The 24,973-nt window shown below is 46.1% G+C and overlaps 1 protein-coding gene across 2 annotated transcripts in view; it reads left to right on the forward strand.

Moving 5' to 3' along the window:
- CHEK1 (checkpoint kinase 1) overlaps window positions 1-24,390 on the forward strand; it is a 43,840-nt gene extending 19,450 nt beyond the window's left edge. For both annotated transcript variants that reach the window (XM_033945745.1, XM_033945747.1), the window contains exons 9-13: window positions 471-579; window positions 901-1,081; window positions 5,091-5,222; window positions 17,666-17,767; window positions 20,953-24,390. In XM_033945745.1, the coding sequence (XP_033801636.1) occupies window positions 471-579; window positions 901-1,081; window positions 5,091-5,222; window positions 17,666-17,767; window positions 20,953-21,048 (620 nt within the window). In that variant the 3' untranslated portion in view covers window positions 21,049-24,390. The remainder of the gene's footprint in view (window positions 1-470; window positions 580-900; window positions 1,082-5,090; window positions 5,223-17,665; window positions 17,768-20,952) is intronic.
- The last annotated feature ends 583 nt before the right edge of the window (window positions 24,391-24,973 follow it).

Genomic DNA, 24,973 nt, shown 5'->3' on the forward strand with positions numbered 1-24,973 from the left:
CTCTAAACTATATAGAAAATACCTCTTAAATTTAGTTCTCCTTATATATATGTGCAGGAGTCAACTTTATCACCTTAGTCGTGTAGTATGTTTGTTAAAATTTAATATACTGCTTTTATCAAAGTCATTTACAATAAATATGCATATACTAAAAGCAGCATTAAGAATTCTGTTCATATAATATCAAAGCCTAAAAGCATTCACCCAAGGATCAACCACATCAAAACAGATATTACACTTTTCGTTCATCACTTTTTATTATAATTGTGTCCTACAGAACAACTAATGTACTTTATTATGATCCCCTAAATACATATGAAATGCTTTTCTAAAAAAAAAAAAAAAGGTCTTCAACAGTACTTTGAACATTTCTAATTTGTAAATACAAAAACAAACGGGCAGTATTTTTGAGAAATCTTTCTTACGCAGATGGTATATCAAGAGATTGATGATTGTTCTCCATTCTGTAGGTGTAAAGAGATCTCGAGTCTCCTCTGGGGGTACCTCGGAGTCCTCCAGCGCCTTTTCCAAACATAACCGATCAGACATGGACATGTCACCAATGGCCAGCATTCACAGGTCAGAACACCTTCAAGTCCCTGGAGAGATTACAAATCATTCCATCCTGTGCATTGCATAGAATTTTCAATTGCAGCTCTTCCTTTAATACTGTGTTTTTAATTTTTTTTTTTTAGTTCTCTCTTCTTTAGGCATTTATATTAGGGGTTTGGAATATGGGGATGGTAATCACAGTATACAAGTTTTTATGCTTTGGTAATGTAGATTCAATTGTGGAAAATCTGTGTTGCTGATTTTAACTTTTTATATATATATATTTTTTTTCTTTTTTTCCCTCCCCCCTCTCCCCTCCCCCTAATCATTTAATCATTATAACGCTAGTGAGGATCAGGTCCGGTTTTCTAGTACACAGCCAGAGCCCCGCACTTCTTCTGTTTCGCTATGGGACTCTAATCACTCTTCCATCGATAAGCTTGTGCAAGGGATCAGTTTCTCCCAACCGACATGCCCAGACCACATGCTGCTCAACAGCCAGTTCCTGGCTACTCCAGGATCATCGCAGGTAATCTGGAAACCCATCAAACAGTAATTTATCAAGTCATTGAGGCTCCAGTGTTGGATTCCGTTTTCCAGTGTACTAATTGCAGCTGTTTATACCTGGAGTATTCTAGAAAGATTATATGAAATGTTATCACTAAACTTGAATCTTTTGTGAGCCCCAGTTTGTGGAAAGGTGAAAATGAGCAGTTGTGCTTAATCTTTTTTTTGTTTGTTTTTTATTCTAAATCCACAAGTAGTACTTTATTGGATGCCAGTCTTTTTTATGTTAAACAAAAATTGGAACAGTTATAAGATGTGAAATCTTCTAAAAGTAAAAGGGGAATGCAAGTTGTGTAAGGCTAATGAGAGATGTAAGCTTTCAGAACTACCTAGAATCCCTTCTGTTGCATGAAAAAAAAGACCTAATAGCTCTCAAATCTTGCCACTTTAAATATATTTATTTTTAAAATTTATATAGTGTCTAAATCTAGACAATTTCCATATAAAACATACATAACAAAATCAACATTACAAAAAGCTGAGTCTTCATGACACATCGTGCCCACTTCCATCTATTACCTGTAGAAATAGAAATCATTCCTTACAAGAAAGCAGATACAAATAGCTGTGTTTTCAGTAGTTTTTTTAAAAAAATTCAGTCTGTCAGCACATAGGTGTAATATCAATGTATTGCACATTTTAACACTTGCCACACAAAAAGTAACTGCTCTAGTGTTAACATATTGCACTTTAGTCAGTGTTTTCAAGTAACATGGCATATTCTGAACGCAGTATAACATCAGCTATTGCTTAATTACCTTAGATAGGCATGGGTCAATACGCAGCATTATTTAACCACACTGAACTGAAGCATGTCACTGAATATCTACTCTGACTACCATGGCACTTGCCAGCTAGTGCCAGGGAAGTCTGAGGGGACACCAGAAAATTATCTGGGCACCCGGATAATTTATTCAGGTAAGTAGAACTGCATAAATAAGTTCTAACATCCAAATAGTTATCCATACACAGCAGCCATACCTAGATAACTTTTGCCAACCATGGAAGTCCCAGATATTCAGGGTTGGTCCAATTTGGTTCAGGCTGCAGTGGTTAGCACCTTAAGACAAAACACAACACTGATCATTACTTGTTGAATATTACCTCCTCAATTTCTGTCCAAATTGTTGTGCTGGTATTCTTTCAGCAAATGCTATGCTTTTAATGGGAATAGTAAACCGACTTACGTATCGATAGTATTAAAAATATATATTTTAGGGAGTGTTTAACATTGGATTTTGTGTGTGTTAACTAATTACATTTTGAGGTTCTTATATTACACTGCAGTTACCACGGGGTAGCTGCATGTTTAACATGGCAACAACCATTGCGGAGTCTACCTGGTCTTCCATGGTCAGACTCTGGTCCAGTGTTACTCCCAATACCTTCATAGTGAGTTGAATGGGATGACTAAGGTTATTGATGCACAGTGATGCTTTAGTGTCAAGTGAGTGTGGCGATGCTATAAAAAATTTTGTTTTCTCTGGGTTTAGCTTTAGTCTGAACTCAGTCATCCATTGCTCCATCCGATTTAGTACCTCTGTTGCTTTTGGGGGTGACTTCTGAGATAGAGGTATTGAATGGGATAATTATTGTGAAGTCATCAGCGTAGCTAAATAGTTTTATCCCCAGCTGGGATAGTTGCACACCCAATGAGGACATATAAACATTGAAGAGCAGAGGGGATAATACTACTACTACTAATAATAATACTCGAAAGGGTCCAGAGAAGAGCAATTAAAATGGTTAAGGGGCTGGAGAAGTTGCCGTACAGTGAGAGATTAGAGAAACTGGGCCTCTTCTCCCTTGAAAAGAGGAGACTGAGAGGGGACATGATCGAAACATTCAAGATAATGAAGAGAATAGACCTTAGTAGATAAAGACAGGTTGTTCACCCTCTCCAAGGTAGAGAGAACGAGAGGGCACGCTCTAAAATTAAAAGGGGATAGATTCCGTACAAACATAAGGAAGTTCTTCTTCACCCAGAGAGTGATAGAAATCTGGAACCCTCTTCCAGCGGCTGTTATAGGGGAAAACGCTCTCCAGGGATTCAAGACAAATTTAGACAAGTTCCTGCTGAACCAGAACGTACGCAGGTAAGGCTAGACTCAATTAGGGCACTGGTGTTTGACCTAAGGGCCACCACATGGCAGACTGCTGGGCTCGATGGACCACTGGTCTGACCCAGCAGCAACAATTCTTATGTTCTTATTTCATCTCCCCCATTTTGCAATTTTTTTATTTTTTTTTTAATTACTGTATGGGACTTGAGTCCTGAAAAATTCTGCATGTCTGTATCATTACATATCATCCACTTGTGTGGCCCATTTATTCTGCAGTAATACCTATTACAGCTTTGTAACTGTTTTCCTGACTATATGCTATTTCGAGGATTACCGTATATACTCATAAGAACATAAGAATTGCCACTGCTGAGTCAGACCAGTGGTCCATCATGCCCAATAGTCTGCTCACGCAGCGGACCTCTAGTCCAAAACCAGCACCCTAACTGAGGCTAGCCCCACCAGCGCACGTTCCTGTTCAGCAGAAACTTATCTAACTTTGTCTTGAATCCTTGGAGGGTGTTTTCCTCTATAACAGCCTCTGGAAGAGCGTTCCAGCTTTCTATCCCCTTTCAACTTTAGAGAGTGCCCTCTTGTTCTCCCTACCTTGGAGAGGGTGAACAACCGGATCGCCCTTGTCTATCTGTCTGTTTACTCCTTCAAAGAAGTGCAGCAAGTTCGTAAACAGACATATAGACAAGGGCGATCCGGTCGACATTGTATATCTGGATTTTCAGAAGGCGTTAGACAAGGTTCCGCATGAACGACTACTTCGGAAAATTGCAAGCCATGGAATTGAGGGTGAAATACTCACGTGGATTAAAAACTGGCTGGAGCATAGGAAACAGAGAGTAGGGGTAAATGGACAATATTTGGACTGGAAGAGCGTCACTAGTGGGGTGCCGCAGGGCTCGGTGCTTGGACCCGTGCTCTTTAACATCTTTATAAATGATCTGGACATAGGTACGACGAGCGAGGTGATAAAATTTGCGGATGATACGAAGTTATTCAGAGTAGTAAAGACGCAGGGGGATTGCGAAGATCTGCAAAGTGACATAATCAAGCTCAAGGAATGGGCATCGAATATAAGCAGAGATTTTGGGACCAAAAAAAGGCCCAAAAATGGGGTCTCTGCTTATATTCGGGTCAGCGCTCACCCTCCTATACCTGTTGTAGGCCTCCACCAGGCTGGAGGGCCAGCGGTGGGCCTGGACAGGAGGGGTCCCTCCTGCATCCAGTCACCACTGACTCTAAAAAGTTTTACTTCTCTCTCATTTCCCCTGCATACCTTTCAATTCCCTGGTGGTCCAGTGGTGAACCAAGCAGGAGCAATCTTCTTGCGCTCCTGCCTCATGAGAACTCGCGGCAGTTATTCAGCTAGCAGCTCTTCACTGAGCAGGAACACAGGACGATCCTCTTGCTCGGTTCACCACTGGACCACTAGGGAATTGAAAGGTATGCGGGGGAGGCAGAGGTGAGGTAAAAACTGTCACAGTTGGTTGAATAGGAGGTGGGAGGGATCCCTCGTGTCCCAGCGTACCGCTGGCCATCAGGTCTTACGGCAGGCCCGGTGGAGGACTGCAAGGCATAGGGAAGGAGTGAGAGGGGACAGGGGAGGGAGGGAGGGGAACAGGGTGCAGAGCCGGGCAGGAAGGGGAGAGGGGCTGGGTGCAGAGCCTGACAGGGGAGGGAGGAGGACTGGATGTAGAGCCAGGCAGGGCACTTGAATATTAATCCTCTGACTTATGTTCGAGTCAACTCTTTTTCCTCCTTTTTGGGAGGAAAAGGACTACCTCAGCTTATAGTCGGGTTGGCTTATATTCGAGTATATACATTATATTTCCTTATCTCATGTTCCTTATCTCTTGTTTCTTGGAGCCATTTTACTGATCAGTCTGTTGTTTACAGAATCACTGGCAGCGTTTGGGGAAGAGACTGACCCGTTTCTTTACCAAGCTGGATGCTAACCATGTCTACAACAGCCTAAAGGATGCATGTGAAAAAATGGGATACCTATGGAAGAGGAGCTGTGAAAATCAGGTATAGTACACAGTGCAAACGTTTAGGCACCCCTGATCAAATAGTATATTTCCGTGAATCTCTACATGAACAGAAGGTGATACAACCTGTGCATGGTACAAAGATAATTTTTTTACAAGTTTTAATGTGTAAATTATATACAATTTTTAGAGATTTGTAAGCTCTTTTGATCAGGGACTCTCTCTTCTATGTTTTGATGTACTGTGCTTCATATGTCTAGTAGTGCTATAGAAATAAGTAGTAGTAGATTAGGTGAGTGTGGCCAGTATATGAGGCTGCTTGTTTGGACAGATGCTGAAATGTTATTAGAAATCAGGGAGGCTAACAAACTGGGTAACACAGTAATGGTGATTTCAACCACTCCAAGTGTCTCTGGAGAATGAATCGGTTCTCAATACCAATGTTTTCCTGTCCAACTCATATACAAAATCATAGGAGCTAGTTTAAAGGGGCTTGAGGTGTTGTTGCTGGGAATATATATTAATCCTAGGTACTGTGAAGTTTTTATGGATGGGGAAACCATAAACAGCTGGTATTGTTAAGGAAGGGTTTCTCAACCCTTTCCTGAAAGTGCTTCTTGTCAGTCAGGTTTTCAGGATTTGCATACAATAAATGCCAATGGTATTTATTTCTCATTCATATTCATTGTGGTAATCCTGAAAATCTAACTGGCTAGGTGTATCTCTAGGAGAAGGCTGAGAAGCACTGAGCTAAGGTCCTGAGTGAACATTTTAGGTATAATTTGTATTTCTATGGAGTAGAATATATGAAGGTGGTTTGAAAAGTTTGTTTTTTTTAAAAAAGCAACCAGTTATTAAGTTTAATGAGGCAGTAACTTGTTCATGGGGGTGATATAGGTGTTTGGATAATTTTGTTCCGTAAAGAAATGCATTATGTGTTTACTCGGGTTCCCTTTGTCTAATATTACTGTTTTTGTAAAGATCAAAAACCATTCCGTGCAATGTGACTTATTTTATGTACAGTTTTTTATATTTTCTTTTCAGTTCAATAGAAATAATTTAACTTCCCAATTTTTTAAAATATAATTTGGCATAATTTTCAAAAATTGATTGTTTTTGCACCTCCCCTCCCCACACCACCTCCTAGTAATGCATTCCATGTCACCATAAGTCAGTCCAGTCTGCCAGCCCAAACCAACTGCTTCTCAGTTCTTATTATTCCAATCGAACCTCATATTTTATCTCGGGACCTCGGTTTAGTATTAACTCACTTAAAGAATACTTACTTTGAGCCATTAGTCATCTGAGCTGAAGCGCCTAACCTTGAAGGTCTTATTTTTGGTGGCAGGCATTATTTTCACACAGTCAGTGAGCCCCTGGAATTTGTGATGCATCCACTCTGTACAAATATTTTGACAGTTTGGTGATTGTGGACACATCCTATATCTCTAACTGGCTTTCTCCAAGGAGAGTAGGTTGTACAGTCTTCCCAGAACCTATGTGCCTCCCCTTAGACTTAGGGCTCCTTTTACGAAGCCGCATTAACGGTTTAACGCGGGTAATAGCGTGTGCTAAACTGCCAGCCGCACTAGACACTAACGCCAGCATTGAGCTGGTGTTAGTTCTAGCCACATAGCGCGGGTTTAGCGCGCACTAAAAAGTTGCGCTAATGCGGCTTCGTAAAAGGAGCCCTTAGTTTCATTCAAATGTAGCTTTGTACCAGGGTGGATAAAAATCTTTTTTTTTTTTTTTAATTGGATTTTTTTTAGTGAGGGAAAATCTATATAAAGACAGTTTTCTATTTAAGATACATTATAGTCCAAAAGTTATTCATCATGAAATAAGGACTAGTTTTTAATTATGTAGCATGAGGCTATATATTCATGCAATGTTTAAATAATTTGGTAAATGAATTTCATTAATCCATTCATAATGTCACGAGCAATTATTCTATCTAGAAAATATCACAGATGCTTTTCTCAAAATTGTTAATTTGTGTCTGCAGAGATAACATAATTCTTCAGAGTAAAAATCTTTCTGTAGAAAACTATGATTTAAATCAAACCCACCCTGCGTTATACCAAACTGTGAAGGAGCTCTGTGGGCATGCTGTGATGTTGCAAGTGCTGCCCATGCCTGATTAAGTTCGCATAAAGATCTCTGACATGAATTTGATCAGATGCTGTCACCTGTGTGTGAGAACACCTGTTAGAGATAACTAACTCTGCTCTCTGTAGTCGGTACAAGTATTACATTTTTCATTCTTTAAATTCCCCCTTCCATAGCAAAGCAGCAGATGAATCCAGAGACTAGTGGGTATAGCTCACATCGACCAGCAGGTGGAGATAGAGAACTGATTAACAGTTGGCCTTAAAGCCTGGTGTTCCTTCTGTTGATTCAGTTTTGCTCTATCTCCCAGCAGGGGTGGAGCTACCTTTCTAGCTCATGGTCTCTGGCTGCTGCCGGATAGAGTGGATTGGTGTTCCGTTGGAATTCCTCTGTTGAGACTAGTTCTCTTCAGTAGGTTGGGGGTGCCTGGCTGATTGGTGCCGGCTTTGGTAGGTACACCTGGGCCCTCCCAGGTCCCTGCTCCACCCTCCCCTCCGTTGGATAGAAGGGTTCCTTTCCAGGTTGCAGGATATTGGCTGGCTTCTTCATTCCAGTATAAAAAAAAAAAAATAAATAAAAAAAATGGAGCCTTCCTGCTAGTACTGAGCTGGGCAGTGGTTAACTCGGCTTCCAGTACATTTACCAACGATTCCCTGGCTTCGGGGGTGAGAGGCTGACCAGTTGGGTGAGTAATTTTACTTACTCGTTTGTGGTGGTGCCTCGTAGCGTTCCCGGGTGCCGGGCGTCTTGGGGGGCGGAGTCGGCGTTCGGCGCCGTTCGCCGCGTGTGTGAAAAAAAAAAAAAAGAAAAGCGTCGGAGCTTTGGTTGGGCCGAGGGGGGATGGCTGCAGAGGCTGGTCAGCAGTGTTCGCGCTGTGGGAAGCGCCGAACACTGTCGGGTCTTTGCTCTGCCGGGTGCTTGGAAGCACCGGCAGACGATCCGTTTTTGACGGCTTGTGAGGCGGCCATTGCCCGGGTGCGGGACGCTCGCTCGTTGTCCCCGCCGCCCGAAGTCGATGCAGACTTACTGCAGGGCCCTGCCACGGAGGACAGGTGTGAGGCGGCGGGGGGGGGAAGAGTCGAGACCGCCGGAGGCCGGCGTGGGCCCGCTCCTTGGCTCGAAGCAAGGCGGGGTAGTGCCCCTTAACTGGGGATCATTTTCACCCGAATTTGTAATGTTGCTGCATCAGGCTTTTAAATTACAGACCTCGCAGCCTGCCCAGCCGCTGCTGGGGGCCGGGCGGTCCCTTGCGGTACCCTCTACCTCTGCGGGGGGGGGAGGGGACGGATATCGGACCCACTGTGGGGGCTGCAGGGTCCCCGGGGCGGTCGCAGGGGGCAAAGAAGCGCAGACTGGTGTCTGTGGAGGCTGAAGATATTTTGCAGAGGTCGCCTTTCTCACTTCCTGAGTCGTTAGAGGAAGGTGAGCGATTGGATTGGGACGCGGAGAGTCTCCCGGGTAGGGAGGTGGATGATCCTTCCGCTCTCCGTTTGTTCCATAGAGAGGAGCTTTCTTCCTTTATTTCAAAGGCTTTGCAGAGTTTGAACATTACTCAGGAAGATGCTAAGGTGTCCGGTAACCCCTTGATGGCAGGTACACGTAGGCCGCCTAAGTCCTTTCCGGTCCATGAAGCCATGCAGGAGCTGATCTCGGCGCAATGGGAGGCGCCGGAGGCCAGTTTGAGGGTGGCAAAAGCCATGAGGCTCTTGTATCCGGTTGACCCGACCGAACTGGAAAAGTTTAGGTTACCTAGGGTGGACGCCTTTGTGGCGGCGGTGACTAAAAGAACTACCTTGCCGGTAGAAGGGGGCGTGACACTAAAGGATGCGCAGGATAGAAAGATTGAAGCATCCCTAAAGATGTCCTTTGAAGTGGCTGCAGTTACCTTACAGGCCGCAATCTGCAGTTCTTACGCGGCGCGTGCATGTCTGCAGTGGTCACAAGGGATGACCGATAATTTGCTGGAGTCTGGGGGTTCTGTCCCTTCGGAGCTGGCGGATTTGGAGGCCGGCTTAGCTTATTTGGCAGACTCCTTATATGATATTATTCGGGCGTCTGCGAAACAGATGTCTCTGTCTGTGGTTTCACGCAGATCCTTGTGGCTCCGTCATTGGGCGGCCGATGCAGCGTCCAAGCTTCGGCTGGTGAGACTCCCTTTTTAAAGGGGGTTTATTGTTTGGGGATGATTTGGATAAACTGGTGAAGGATTTTGGGGATACCAAAACTCAGCGTTTACCGGAGGACAGGTCTAGGCCCCCGGTAAGGTCCTCTTCGTCTAGACCACGTTTCTGGGATGTTAGGCGTGCCAGGGCTGGTAAACCTTTTTCCAGGTCCGTATCTGGCCCATTCTCTGCTTCGAGACCTCGGTTTCAGCAGAGGAGTTCCTTTCATACAACGAAACCCTCTTCAGGACAGTCTACACGTTCCCCAGCCAGTCGCACTCCACAATGACGGGGGCTTGGCTCCCTCCGCCCTGCCCTTAGGGGGTCGGCTTTCGGCAATCAGGGCGGAGTGGGCCGCAGTCACGTCCGATCAGTGGGTGTTGGACATTGTTCACGAAGGGTACAAATTAGAATTCGCCTCTCCCGTCGTAGATTCTTTCTTGGTGTCCCCGTGCAATGGGGCGGCCAAGGGAGCCGAGGTCCGCAGGACTCTTCAGGTGCTGCTCGATCTGGGGGCGGTGGTTCCGGTGCCCCCGGAAGAGGTAGGCAGCGGTATATATTCCCTTTACTTCATTGTACCAAAGAAGGGGGGGTCCTTCAGACCGGTGCTGGATCTCAAAGGGGTCAACAGATTCCTCAGTGTGCGCCATTTCCGTATGGAAACAGTACGCTCGGTTATTGCGGCGGTAAGACCGGGAGAGTTCCTCACGTCCCTCGATCTCAAGGAGGCGTACCTCCATTTTCCGATATGGCCTCCGCATCAGCGGTATCTGCGGTTTGCGATTCTGGGCCAACATTATCAGTTTCGGGCAATGCCCTTTTGCCTGGCGACGGCTCCCCGCACGTTTTCCAAAGTCATGGTGGTGGTAGCCGCTTTTCTACGCAAGGAAGGGATTCGGGAGGGCGTAGAGAAAGGGTTAGCATATAACTCTTTACAGGTTCAGGTAGCGGCCATTGCCTGTTACAGGGGCCGGGTGGCTCGCTCGGCTCTCGCGTCGCAGCCGGACGTGGTCCGTTTCCTCAAGGGGGTTCACCATATCCGCCCGCCAGTAAAGCGAATTTGTCCAACTTGGAACCTTAAGCTCGTCCTTGGGAAGTTGCAGGGGGCACCTTTTGGAGCCCCTGTCAGCGGCCGCTTTGAAAGATGTCACACTGAAAACAGTTTTTTTGGTGGCGATGGCGTCAGCAAGGCGAGTATCGGAACTGCAGGCGCTTTCTTGCAGAGAACCCTTTTTACGTTTTTCGGAAACTGGGGTGTCGGTGCGTACGGTGCCGTCCTTCCTGCCTAAGGTTATTTCTTCCTTTCATGTGAACCGGAGTTTGTTCCTTCCATCCTTCCGGAAGGAGGATTAGGGGAAACGATTTTTGACTTTACGGCTACTGGATGTACGCCGTATGCTTCTCCATTCTTTAGCACTCTCCAGACCAGTAGAGGTTAACTTTACGAATGGGTATATATCTAATCATGACCAGCAGGTGGAGACTGAAAACAAAACTTTGGGACAGTATATCCTAGCCCCTCCTCTCTATTTCCCTCAGTCTTCTTTCAGTCTCCAGCAGGTGTTGAGTGATCTGTACCCATCTCCCTTGGTAGGGCTGTTGGAATTTGTTTAAGGGGTTTATTGTCCCTGTTTTTAGCCGGACGGAGCTTGGACGGACTCTGTTTGGGGGTTCGTCCGACCTCGGGGGTGTCAAACCCGGCGGGTCACGAGCGGGGTCCCTCCCCCCACTTCCTCCACCTCCCCACATTTTTTTAGAGGAGCCTCAGCAATAAGCCTTGCCCCCTAAATCAAGCAAGACTATTGCTTTGAGAGCCTGTGGAGTCTGTTCTGTAAAAAAAAAAAAAAAAAAAAAAAAAAATCCTGAGGTAGTGCTGGTCTGGAGGGTTGTATCCCTTTAAGAAAACTGTATTTTACTGTATTTTTTCAACTAACCGGCACTTTTTTTACAGCTAGGTCGCGTATGGAGCAATGAGCACTTCTAAAGGGAAAAAGTGCTCATTGTGCTCCAGACGCGAGGCACTCGCGGCCGGCCTGTGCAAGCGGTGTTCAGGCCGGTGCGGTGGAGGAGCTCCGTCGGCAGCGGCTGCAGGCGCCCAGAGCTCCCCGCCGATGGTGCCTCGCGAGTCGGCAGGGAACGGTGGAGAAGCCCGGTCTTCTCCGTCCGCCCACGGAGGGATTCCCCGAGCCGCCGACGGTCGGGTTTTTGAGGATTCCCTCTCAGCTGATATTTTGACAGCTGATGCCGGCTTGCCTGTTTTAGCGGCTGAGACTTTTCAGGTCTCTCAGCCGCTGCAGGCTGTGGAGGGAGCTGTTTTGGCGGGAAAGACGCCATCTTCTCTGTCTGGCCCCTCCATTTTGTCTTCCACCTCAGGTGACCTTCCCCCTGTTTTGACTATGCAGGGGCAAGGTTCTGCTGGGTCCCCTGCTGTGGCAGGGAGTCCCTTGGGACCCTCGGGGGGGTTTTCTCCTGAATTTTTCTTTTCTTTATGCAGAGCCTATTTTCAGGCGGCTGGGGGTCCCGGTTGCGCCCAGGGGGTCTCGGGGGGTGGTTTTTCCTCCGCGCTTCCTGCGGCTTTGCCGCTTTCGTCTGGCGTGACGTCCCCTCCGCCGCCTCCCTTGTCCAAGCGTCCGCGGGTGTCGTGGGATGAGAATTTGTGGTCGGAGGAACGGGTCGGTCTGGAGGAGGACCTGGACCCTTCTGAGGAATTCCAGGACTCTCTGGAGGGGACGGAAGCTGGCGGCGGGTTGTCGGATTTCCCGTTCTCCAGTGACGAGGCGTCTGTGGTGCGTCTTTTTCAGAAAGATGAGCTGCCTGACCTTATTCAGCAGGTTTCTTCGGCCTTGCGTTTTGAGGACGCGCCGCCGGAGACTCCGCGTGTGGGGGACCCCCTGTTGCGGGGGATCCGTACCGTTTCCCGCTCTTTTCCTATGCATCAGGATATTCGGGATATTATCCTGGAGCAGTGGAAAACGCCGGAGACGCCGTTTCGGCTGGCGCGCAGCATGGCTCGCCTGTATCCCATTCCTGAAGGGGATCGGGCTACGTTAGCTTCGCCGGTCGTGGATGCGGTGGTCTCGGCAATTTCCAAGCGGCATACCGTGCCTGTTGAGGGCGGTTCTGCCTTGCGAGATCCTGAGGAGCGCAAATTGGAGGGCCTCCTTAAGCAAAATTTTCAGGTCTCTGGTTTTGGGGTCCAGGCGGCTATTTGTGGGGGACTGGTCGCTCGCGCCGTGTTTCGGTGGGCGGAGCGGGTCTTGGATCGAGAGTCTGACGACTGGTCTCTGGTGGATCAGGAGGTTGCGAAGATTGAGATGGCGGCCTCATTCCTCTCAGATGCTCTCTATGACTTGGTGCGGATCTCGGCTAAGTCTATGGCTTTTGGCGTGGCCGCAAGGCGTGTGTTGTGGCTGCGCGCTTGGGCGGCGGATGCTGCGTCCAAAGCTAAGCTTACTAAATTTCCCTTTCGGGGGTCGTTTTTGTTTGGAGAGGACTTGGATAAGTTGATTCAGACTCTGTCGGACTCGAAAGTTCCCCGTCTGCCGGAGGACCGTGCCCGCCCGGCGTCTCGGGGGGGTGCGGCCCGGGGGCGTTTGCGGGATTTTCGCAAGTATCGCCCTGGGCGTGGGGCTGCTTCTTTCCAGTCTCCGGGATTTTCCCGGGGTCGGTTCTTCCAGCGTATGCAGCCCTTTCGGGGGGCCCGTCGGGGGGCAGGGAATCCCTCCGCCGGTTCCCCCGCTTCCCGTCCTGCACAATGACGCCTTGCCGGCGCCCCCTTTGGTTCCGGTGGGGGCCCGGCTGTGCGATTTTTTCCCCAAATGGGCCGAGATCACGTCCGATCAGTGGGTCCTGGAGGTGGTGCGGGACGGTTATGCCCTGGAGTTCGCCCGCTCTCTACCGGATTTTTTCCTCGCTTCTCCATGTCAGACTCCGGGGAAGACGCAGGCTTTTCGCCAGACCCTTCAGCGCTTGCTAGATCTCAGGGCAGTGGTTCCGGTGCCCCCTCCGGAGTGGGGCACGGGCAGGTACTCCATTTACTTTGTGGTGCCCAAGAAGGAGGGGACCTTTCGGCCCATCCTCGATTTGAAAGGGGTCAACAGGGCTCTCAAGATTCCCTCTTTCCGTATGGAAACTCTGCGGTCGGTCATTCTGGCGGTTCAGCCGGGGGAGTTTCTCACTTCTCTCGATCTGACGGAGGCCTACTTGCATGTTCCCATTCGGGCCTCTCATCAGCGTTTCCTGCGCTTTGCGATCTTGGGTCGGCACTTTCAGTTCTGTGCGCTTCCCTTTGGGCTGGCCACGGCTCCTCGGACGTTCACCAAGGTGATGGTGGTCGTCGCGGCAGCCTTGCGGTCGGAGGGCATCCTGGTACACCCCTACCTGGACGACTGGTTAATTCGGGCAAAGTCGTTGCAGGAAAGCTCCCGGGTTACTGCTCGGGTGGTGGAGTTTCTCAGGTCGCTGGGCTGGGTGGTCAACCTTTCCAAGAGTCGGTTGGTCCCGGCTCAGCGTCTGGAGTACCTAGGGGTGCTGTTCGACACCTCCTTGGGGAAGGTCTTCCTCCCAGAGGGCCGGGTGAGCAAATTGCAATCTCAGATTCGCCTGCTTTTGGCGTCCCGGTGTCCTCGGGCGCGAGATTTCCTCCAGGTCTTGGGGTCGATGGCGGCGTCCCTGGACGTGGTGAGGTGGGCGCGGGCCCACATGCGTCCTCTCCAGTATGCTCTGCTCCGGAGGTGGTCTCCCCAGAGGCACGGGATGGATGTTCCGGTTCCCCTGCGAGGCTTGGCGCGCTGCAGTCTGCGTTGGTGGCTCCAGACCCCTCACCTAGTTCAGGGGGTGGGTCTGGATCTCCCGCAGTGGACGGTGCTCCTGACGGATGCGAGTCTCCTGGGTTGGGGGGCTCAGTGTTTGGGTCACTCAGCTCAGGGCACCTGGTCCGCGGAGGAGGCCGCCTGGTCGATCAACGTGTTGGAGACCAGAGCGGTCCGTCTGGCGCTGTTGGCTTTCCACTCCCTGTTGCGGGGCAAGTCGGTCAGAGTGCTGTCGGACAATGCCACGGCGGTGGCTTATGTCAATCGTCAGGGGGGCACCAAGAGCACTCAGGTGGCGCAGGAGGCGGCTCTGCTCATGGTTTGGGCGGAATCCCATCTGCTGGACCTCTCGGCCTCTCACATAGCCGGAGTAGAAAATGTTCAGGCAGACTTCCTCAGTCGTCACTTCCTAGATCCAGGAGAGTGGTGTCTCGGCGCCGAGGCGTTTCAGTTGATAGTGCAGGCTTGGGGGCAGCCCCTGATGGACCTGATGGCCACGGGTGGCAACGCCAAAGTGCCCCGCTTCTTCAGTCGTCGCAGGGACGGTCTGGCCGAGGGTCTGGATGCTCTGGTCCAGCAGTGGCCAACGGAGGGGCTGTTGTATGTATTCCCTCCTTGGCCGCTGGTGGGCAGAGTGCTTCTTCGCATTGTTTACCATCCGGGTTTGGTGGTGCTGGTGGCGCCGGATTGGCCTCGCCGTCCGTGGTATGCGGATCTGGTGAGGCACCTGGTAGCGGATCCTCTTCCTCTGCCTCTCTCGGACGACCTGCTGATGCAGGGTCCCATTCCCATGTTCGACCCGTCTCCCTTCTGTCTTACGGCGTGGCTCTTGAAAGGGGTCGCCTTAGCAAGAAGGGATATTCAGACAAGGTGATCTCTACACTGTTGGGGTCCCGGAGGCTTTCTACCTCTCGGGCTTATGTGCGGGTTTGGCGTCTCTTTGAGGAATGGTGTCGGGCGCGGGGAGTGACCTCTTTTCGCGCTTCTCTGCCTAACATTCTGGAGTTCTTGCAGGATGGTCTGGATAGAGGCCTGGCTTGGTCTTCTCTCCGGGTTCATCTTGCGGCCCTGTCGGCTTTTCGAGGGTTGGTGTCAGGTCAGCGTTTATCGGCTCTTCCTGATGTGATTAGGTTTTTGCGGGCGGCCAAGTTGCTTAGGCCTCCCCTACGGCCCTCGGTTCCCTCTTGGGATCTTAATCTGGTTCTTTCTGTATTGGTGCGTCCGCCTTTCGAGCCGTTGGACGACTGTTCCTTGAAGGACCTTACTTTGAAGGCGGTCTTTTTGGTGGCCATTACTTCTGCTAGGCGTGTTTCTGAGCTGCAGGCTTTCTCTTGTAGGACTCCCTTCTTGGAGTTTTCTAGGGAGCGGGTCGTCTTGCGGCCTGTTCCTTCCTTTCTGCCTAAGGTTGTTTCTCCTTTTCATGTCAATCAATCGGTGGTTCTCCCGGTCTTGGGTGGTCGGGAGGGCTCTTCTGAGCAACGGCAGCTGCGCAAGTTGGATGTCGGTCGGGTCCTTCGCTCTTATGTGCAGCGGACCCAGGAATTCCGGAAGTCCGATCGTCTCTTTGTCCTCCTGGCGGGTCCTCGTCGGGGAGCTGGCGCTTCTAAGGCTACTATTGCGCGCTGGATCAAGGAGACGATTGCTTCCGCTTATCTTCTGAAACAGCAGCCTGTTCCGGAGTTTCTCAAGGCTCATTCCACTCGGGGTCAGGCGGCTTCTTGGGCTGAGTCGTCGCTCGTGCCTCCTGTGGATATTTGTAAGGCTGCGGTTTGGTCCTCCTTGCATTCCTTTGTTCGTCATTATCGGGTTGATGTGCAGGCGCGTCGGGACGCGGTGTTCGGTGAGCGTGTACTGGTATCGGCCCTTCGGGGGTCCCGCCCGTGAGAGGGACTGCTTTGGTACGTCCCATTCGTAAAGTTAACCTCTACTGGTCTGGAGAGTGCTAAAGAAGGAGAAATTAGGTTCTTACCTGCTAATTTACTTTCTTTTAGCTTCTCCAGACCAGTAGAGGTCCCCACCCTGTCTGTTGTTGTTGTTGTTGTTGGGGCTGTTGCGCGGGCAGTTTTTGGTTTTTTGCTGCGGGTTCTAGTATTTTTCTAGGGCCGGGGAGAATTGAAGAACAGCGGCTGTGGCTCGGCTGGCTTAGCTGGCGAGCTGTGGGGACATTCTTCCTTCGGGAATTTCTCCTCTGCATTTTCCAACAGCATTTTGGGTTTGTTATTTGTTACTCCTTTCGGAGTATTGTTTTTTCTCTCTGTTGTTTTCCAGTTCTTGGTTCTGCTTGGCTATTCGGCAGACTGAGGGAAATAGAGAGGAGGGGCTAGGATATACTGTCCCAAAGTTTTGTTTTCAGTCTCCACCTGCTGGTCATGATTAGATATATACCCATTCGTAAAGTTAACCTCTACTGGTCTGGAGAAGCTAAAAGAAAGTAAATTAGCAGGTAAGAACCTAATTTCTCCTTATTTGGGGGTGACGAATGATTTTCGTCGGTCGGACCATCTCTTTGTCGCGTTCGCGGGTAAAAACAAAGGGATGGCGGCGTCTAAAGCGTCCATTGCGCGTTGGGTCAAGGACACTATTGCTTCGGCGTATGTGTTGTCAGGGAAGAAGGTACCGGAGCACCTTCATGCTCATTCCACTCGGGCTTTGGCTACATCTTGGGCGGAGTCCGGGGGGATGTCTTTGGAGGAGATTTGCCGGGCGGTCACTTGGTCGTCGGGAAATACTTTTTCAAAGCATTATCGGTTAGATGTAGCGGCCCGTTCAGAGGCGAGTTTTGGCGCTGCAGTGCTGACAGAGACGGCATTGGCGTCCCACCCAGTTTGAGTTTGCTTTGCTACATCCCACTAGTCTCTGGATTCATCTGCTGCTTTGCTATGGAAGGTAAAATTATGGTCATACCTGTTAATTTTCTTTCCTTTAGAAGCAGCAGATGAATCCAGAGCCCCTCCCCAAGTGCACGGTCTGTGTGTAGGGTGTTTAGTTGATTGGTTTAGTTGGGGCTATGGTTGGTAAGTGTATTATTTCATTGCTGGAAAAAAAAAATAAAAAATAATAATAAGAAGAAGAGAAAGACACATTTTCTACTGGAATGGAGTTTTGTGGCTGCTCATTCTCCTTTCGGGATGCTTGGGCAAAGTGCATAACTGAATCAACAGAAGGAACACCAGGCTTTAAGGCCAACTGTTAATCAGTTCTCTATCTCCACCTGCTGGTCGATGTGAGCTATACCCACTAGTCTCTGGATTCATCTGCTGCTTCTAAAGGAAAGAAAATTAACAGGTATGACCATAATTTTACCATAGTAAACATGACAGAATCCAAGGTACAAAAATAATACAATGACTTCAGACGCTGTCCAATTTTTCATCCATAAATAACTACACTTTTTTCTTCAGATCACAGTATCCATGACTGACAGAAGAAACAATAAGCTGATTTTCAAAGTGAACCTGCTGGAGATGAATGACAAGATTCTAGTGGATTTTCGGCTCTCAAAGGTAAGCGCAGTATTCTCATCCCTGTTTATGTGTAAAGTGCAGCAGGACATAGTTTTTTTCTGATACAACTTGCAGTTCTAAAAGGCCTTCCTGAAAAGAGAGGTTTTCAGGGCAGCCTTGCATTTGGAAAAGGAGACTTTGAGATGAAGGGGCAGCAAACCATTCCATAGTAAGGATGCAGTGCAATAGAAGGCATATTGTGTAAAATCAAGTCTTGCTTTGTGCACTGATGGAATATGCAGTCAAAACAGTGATTGCAAAAGCTTGGATGGGGCATATGGTTTTGAGACATGATGATGAGAGAGAAAGGAATGCCAGTATGAGATAGTGAGGATTTTATGCTGGATACAATAGAAAACTGGAAGCCAGGAAGAGAGGAATGGCATGATGAAATTTGCTAGCATGAGAAAAGATCCTAATAGCAGTATTCTGTACTGATAGTAAACATCAGAAAAGTGTTTGAGTAAGACCAGAATAGGTTATGTTGCAGTAATCGAAACAAAATAGCATATGGTGTCACCTGAGAGGATTTGTGTAAGAAAAACCTCACAGAATGAGACTTCTGTAAGGAGAGAGAACAGGATTTAACAACTGCTTCAACTTGAGGAGCCCTTGCCAGCTCCTGGTCAAGAACAGCCTTACTGGGTCAGACCAATGGTCCATCAAGCCCAGTAGCCCGTTCTCAGAGTGGCCAATTCAGGACCCTAGTACCTGGCCAAAACCCAAAGAGTAGCAACATTCCATGCTACCGATCCAGGGCAAGCAGAGGCTTCCCCCATGTCTTAATAATAGACTATGGATTTTTCCTCCAGGAATTTGTCCAAACCTTTCTTAAAACCAGTTACGCTATCCGCTTTTACCCCAACCTCTGGCAATCCGTTCCAGAGTTTAACTATTCACTGAGTGAAAAAAATTTCCTCCTATTGGTTTTAAAAGTATTTCCCTGCAGTTTCATCAAGTGTCCCCTAGTCTTTGTAATTTTTGACGTCGTGAAACATCAATCCACTTGTACCCGTTCTACTCCACTCAGGATTTTGTAGACTTCAATCATATCTCCCCTCAGCCATCTCTTTTCCAAACTGAATAGCCCTAACCTTTTTAGTCTTTCCTCATACAAGAGGAATTCCATCCCTTTTATCATCTTGGTCGCTCTTCTATAAACCTTTACTAGGGCCGCTATATCTTTCTTGAGATAAGGAGACCAGAATTGAACGCAATATTCCAGATGAGGTCGTACCATGGAGCGATAAAGAGGCATTATAATATCTTCAGTCTTGTTAACCATCTCTTCTATTATTAATTCCTTGCATCATGTTTACTTTTTTTGGCCGCCACCACCGCTGCTGCACATTGGGTGGAAGGTTTCATCGTATTGTCAACAACGATACCCAGATCCCTTTCTTGGGCGCTAACCCCAAGGTGTGGGCCCTAGCATCTGGTAACTGTGATTCAGGTTATTCTTCCCAATATGCAACACTTTGCATTTGTCTACATTAAATTTCATCTGCCACTTAGATGCACCCAGTCTTCCAATTTCCTAAGGTCTACCTGCAATTTTTCTCAATCCACATGCGTTTTAACAATTTTGAACAGTTTAGTGTCATCTGAAAATTTAATCACCTCACTTGTCCCAATTTCCAGATAATTTATAAATAAGTTAAATAGCACCGGTCCCGGTACAGACCCCTGTGGCACTCTTCTCCATAGAGAAAAATGACTCTGTTTTCTATCCGATAACCAATTCCTAATCCACAACTGAACTTTGCCTCCTATTCCATGACTTTAATTTTCTTAGGAGCCTCTCAAGAGGAACTTTGTCAAAAGCTTTCTGAAAATCTAGATACACTATATCAGGGATCTCAAAGTCCCTCCTTGAGGGTCGCAATCCAATCAGGTTTTCAGGATTTCCCCAATGAATATGCATTGAAAACAGTGCATGCACATAGATCTCATGCATATTCATTGGGGAAATCCTGAAAACCCGACTGGATTGCGGCCCTCAAGGAGGGACTTTGAGACCCCTGTACTATATCAACCGGCTCGCCATTATCCACATGTGTATTCACACCTTCAACGAAGTCAAGCAAATTGGTGAGGCAAGATCTCCCTTGGCTGAACCCAAGAATTATTCCCAGATACTTAAATTTTATGTTACATCTTTTAAGAGGTGAACCTCGAAGTAGAGGGATGAGAGGTAGGCTAGTTTTACAACCTCCTCTGGAGGGAGGGAGCTGTAGTCAAGGGCAACACTTCATGGACAGATTCAGAGCATATCATTGTATAGTACTACCAAATAAGTCTCTGCTTTTTGCATTCTAGAAGCAGGCAAACATAGCAAAGCACGTTTTCTAAATTGAAAGGTGTAAATAATGAAGTGACTTTGGGATCTAGGCTGAGACTAGTATTCAACATTTTAAAGATATGGAAAAGGGAGTTTTGATAAAATAGTCAAAGTAGTAAAAACACAAGTAGTTGGTGAAAAACTTTAGAAGGACTGTGCCAGATTCGAGAAGTTGGTGTTGAAATTTCAGGTGACATTTTTATTGTAGACAACTGTAACATGATACACCTAGGGAATACTATCCTAACTATTATTATACAGCAGTGGGGTTTGTATTAGGAATCACCACCAAGAAAAAAGATCTTATAGTCATTGTTGACGTATGTTGAAATCCCCAGTTTGTATTTAGCAGCAGTCAAAAATCAAATAGGATTTTAGCAATTTATTCTGAAAGAACTGGAGGGAAAAAAGGAGAATATTATAAACCATTAATATGGATCCATATTACATATATCTCTTGAATATTGTGTGCAGTTTAATGTCGAAAAGATATGTGGACTATCAACTAATAGTGCCAAGCTGAGGGATTACTGGGGTTCTCGTACCCATAGAACGTAGATTCTCAAGTGAATAGTAGCTTCATTTGGACTAAAGATACATCGTACATATAAATAAGTAATCTATAAAATATATAATAGAATTTGAAAAAGAGAATCTGTGATATTGGTATGCGCTAAAGATACATCAGCCAGAAAACTGTAAATTAACTTTAAAACAGTTAATATAGGGTTGTCTTTCAGATGCAACACATAACATAAGAACAGCTAGTGTTCCTCTAATTCCCGTTTATTTCCCCTAGTCTTATAGCTAGCCCTTCTTCAGCTTGTTTGTTTCTGTTATACAGGGTGATGGGTTGGAATTCAAAAGGCATTTCCTGAAGATTAAAGGACAACTTCAAGACATAGTCAGTTGCCAGAAGACGTCTGTTCCCACGGCGTGATGTGAAGTTGCTTCTGTGTTGATGGTATCTTCCTCAGACACAAACTTTGACCTGCGGATGCTGCTGTGACTGTTCACTTCATTACTCACTTTTCAGATTGTGTCACCACCCACAACTTTGAACATGGGCCAGTTTCAGCGGTAACACTGTTAAAAGAAAATCTTCACGAGGGTGTGTCCTTAGATAAATTTGGGATCTGTAGGTCTTCCTAGCAACTACTTGAACCAATGATCATGAAATTGAGTTTGCTGGCAGATTTCTTCCCTGCAGGCGAGACTGGAAGCTGCTAGCACTTGGAGCAGTTATTTTGAGCTCCATAATGTCAACCTCTTTTCTAATAATGATCTGTGTTCTCTGTAGAGAAACGTGAACAGTTCTTTGACTATACCCACTGGTCATGTACTATCTTGTCCTCACAAAGTGAATTTGCTAGTCTAAATAAACCAATATTTTCAGATAGATTAGCATTCTCATCATAGGGCTGAACAAATTAGCTTGCCACTGTTACAATAGCACATACTTACATAGGGATGAAAGACTGAAGCACGATGCTCCTGTTTGCAATGCCTGTTTTTATTTTTTTGTTTTAGTGGACCTGGGGAATGCTATTGCAACTCTCCAATAATCTTTACATTTATTTGTCAAGTCGTAACTTGGCTGCAAGTGGGCTCTGCAGCAGCAGAGTCTGGAAGACTGAGCCATTGGGCTGACCTGAAAAGCAACCCTTTCTTAGAGTGAAAAAGGTATTGCTGCCTGAGATCATTCCAACACTGCCTCGCCAAGAATGAGAGAAATTTCCTTGAAGAGAGCATTTACAACAAAGATCAAGAAAGTTGTAGAGAAAATGCCAGACATCTGATTTAGAGGGTCTGTGACCCCACTCCAGGAGGATCACCGACAGGTTAGCTTTTCAAGAGATCCCTAAAGAATATGCATGAAAGAAATTTGCATACAATGGCAGTAGAAGACATGCAAATCTTTTCATATGCATACTCTGAAAACCTGACCCATTGGCAGCCCTTGAGAGCAAATACCGAGGGCTAACTGAGTATGGGCTAACTGAGTAAGAATTCCTTTCCGCACATGAAAAACTTTCCGGGCTTTTTCAGTTTTTCTAGACCTGCACAATATGGGTCTTTATATACTTGTTTGAAAAGAGTTTTTTTTATTCCATATTGGTGAATAAGGGAAAAGAGATGTTGTAACTTCTTTTTTTGCTCTACCTCAAGTATATGACTTCCAATGGTGTGTCTCAATTTTGCTTTCAATACTGATATGGTATGCAAGATATGTCTGTAAAGTCCTACTGTGCAGTGGGTCCTTTTCTAAGAAGGCACAATGTCTGAACAGTAATAAACAGAGCCCTGCTGTTAAATAGTCAAGTTCAAGGTCTGACAGTGCCACACCAACCCTTCATTTTGGCCACTGTTTTTATAAACACCTGTGTAAATTGTAAGATGCTTTTCATTATTTAAAGGTCTTCTCCAGGGCTAGTACTAGGTCATCCTCCACATGAATCACCTGCATTTTGTGCACTCTTTTAGAAAAAGATCCACAGTCTATGTGCAGAAACCAACAAGGTACCATATTAACAACCCTTTTTGCAGAAGGGTAAAGCTGCCTTCCCTTTGTGTGCCTCATTTCATAACTGATATTTCTGCTCTGAATTGTTGGGGCTTTTGCTTCTAAGTCTTGCTTAATCTCTGCCATTAGCTCACGATAAAGTATATAGCACCTTAGATTTTAGGATTTTCACATAGTGCCTTTCAGCAGGTCGCTGTAATCCCTGCCTACTGTTTAAGAAATAGGAAGGGGTTTTCATACTGTAATATGTGAACTAACTGTTTTATAGACTTTCTAAATGTTTTCTACTTTGGTCAAGTTATTTTTCCACCTTGGGATTAAGTTGCACTTTCAAGTTAGTCTCAATCAAACAAATTCTCTTTCTGTTTTTGAATTGTATCTCTTTTGCAGTCTCCCATCTAGCTGTGCCCTCTGTATAGTCTTCTCTGCTGCTGTAGTTCTTATAGATCACCATTAAAAATGTTGCCTTACCCCAAGTTTCAGCAATATTAGGAGCCAGCAGTTGATCTCTCTGTCCCCCCCCCCCCAATTGTCTCCACTAAAAGGGGGGGGGGATTTAGTAAATTGAGCCTGTAATGTATTCCTACAGGTCACTGGCTGAAATACAGTCTCTCCCACCCCCAAAATAACCTAATTAGGGGAAAATCTAACTTTTAAAGCATGCTGGAGGGAAATAAAACCACATGACAAAAATATTAACCTGAAGCTATTGCGCTGTATTTCACTTGATGCACCTCTTATCATGATATTTGAAAAATACTTTTGTGTGGTGCTCATAAGCATTAGAGACCAGCCTGGATCACAAAGATCCCACATGACATGCTGCTTAAAATTCACATAGAATCTCATAAGCATTAGAGGTCAGCAATGGATCACAGAGAGTCCATGTGAATTTTAAGCAGCATATCATGTGGGATCTTTGTGATCCATGCTGGTCTGTAATACTTATGAACACCCTATAAAAATCCGTCTTCTATCTCATAAGTGTCTCATCAAGTGAAATACAGCGCAATCGCTGTAGGCTAATTTTTGTTTGTCATGAAATAATCAGCAGCCCCTATACCACCCTATTATCACCCAGTCTCACATACTATTCCTTCTTCAACATCCAGTTTCACCTTCCCCTCCCCCACAATACCATGTCATCACCCAATCTCTCTTTAAGCCTATTCCTCACTACCAGTTGCCCTCCCTTATCCCACCATCTTTAGTTGTCACTTATATCAGTTGGAGAGAGAAGTGGGAAGTGTAATATCAAGGCTGTCTCTGGGCTCCTGATGGGTTGGAGTTGAGAGAAAAACTTTTTACTGGTATGTGTGATGATTAGAAATTGTTTTGCTGTCTTTTTGATCGCTGTGTTTGGAATGAGAAAAATACGTAGTCATCATCACTGTGTTGCTCCATTCGGCAGTCTTTCTCCAATCTGGTGATGGTATCGACACCTCTAGTATTTCCAGTATCTTATCATTTAAAATATGTTGCTGGACTTTAAAGTATGTCAGCCAGTTGGGGCTTTTCATTGTTGCATTTGACTGGTGGGTTCAGTTCTTGCTGAAATGATTGGTATTGCTAGAGAGAAAAGAGACTATTGCTATGAATGTAATGGGTAAAAGACTTATTTTTTTGCCAGACTTGACAGTTTCTGATGACTAAAAATAATATCTATGAGAATAATGTGGAACCACCTAGAGGGCATATTACTTGGAATGTCCTCATCTGTTTGAGAAATCATTCCTATTAAATATTGTTTGGATTGTTTTCTATTGTTTGTTTTTGGTTTTCTTTAACATTAGGTATGTGCATTTCATTTGTTTTAGCTTAATTTTCAACCAGGGGTGTTATTTCATAGTTAGTTAATCTAAATTGGTGAAATAAATATATTCCATTTACGTTTGTCTCTTTTGCAGGACTTTTTTTTTAATAGCAAAAGACATTACATGAAATATCTGGTTGTGTCATTTAATAGGAAAAACTTCATAGTGTGCTCTCTTGTTCTCAAATTTCATTTACACTGAAAAATGTTTTAACAGTGCATCTATTGATACAAAATAGAATTTAATTTAATTGGTGTCTTGAATCCTTTGGGAGATTTACTGGTATATAAAGCGGTTTACAAAACTAATAAATTGACTTAAGCAATGGCCAAAAATCTAATCAGGTACTTTGAATTTTCCTCCCTGTGTCAATGGGCTCACGATCTAACTATAGTACCTATGAAAGAAATGTTTAAAGAGAAGAAAGAGGAAAAAGATAATACAATAAATTTCAATACTATAGGTGAACAAAAAAGGCACAACAGAAGGAAAAACTTCAATATCAACGAACCCCAAAGAAAGATCCT

Source organism: Geotrypetes seraphini, chromosome 5, assembly GCF_902459505.1.
Source record: "Geotrypetes seraphini chromosome 5, aGeoSer1.1, whole genome shotgun sequence".
Taxonomy (NCBI): domain Eukaryota; kingdom Metazoa; phylum Chordata; class Amphibia; order Gymnophiona; family Dermophiidae; genus Geotrypetes; species Geotrypetes seraphini.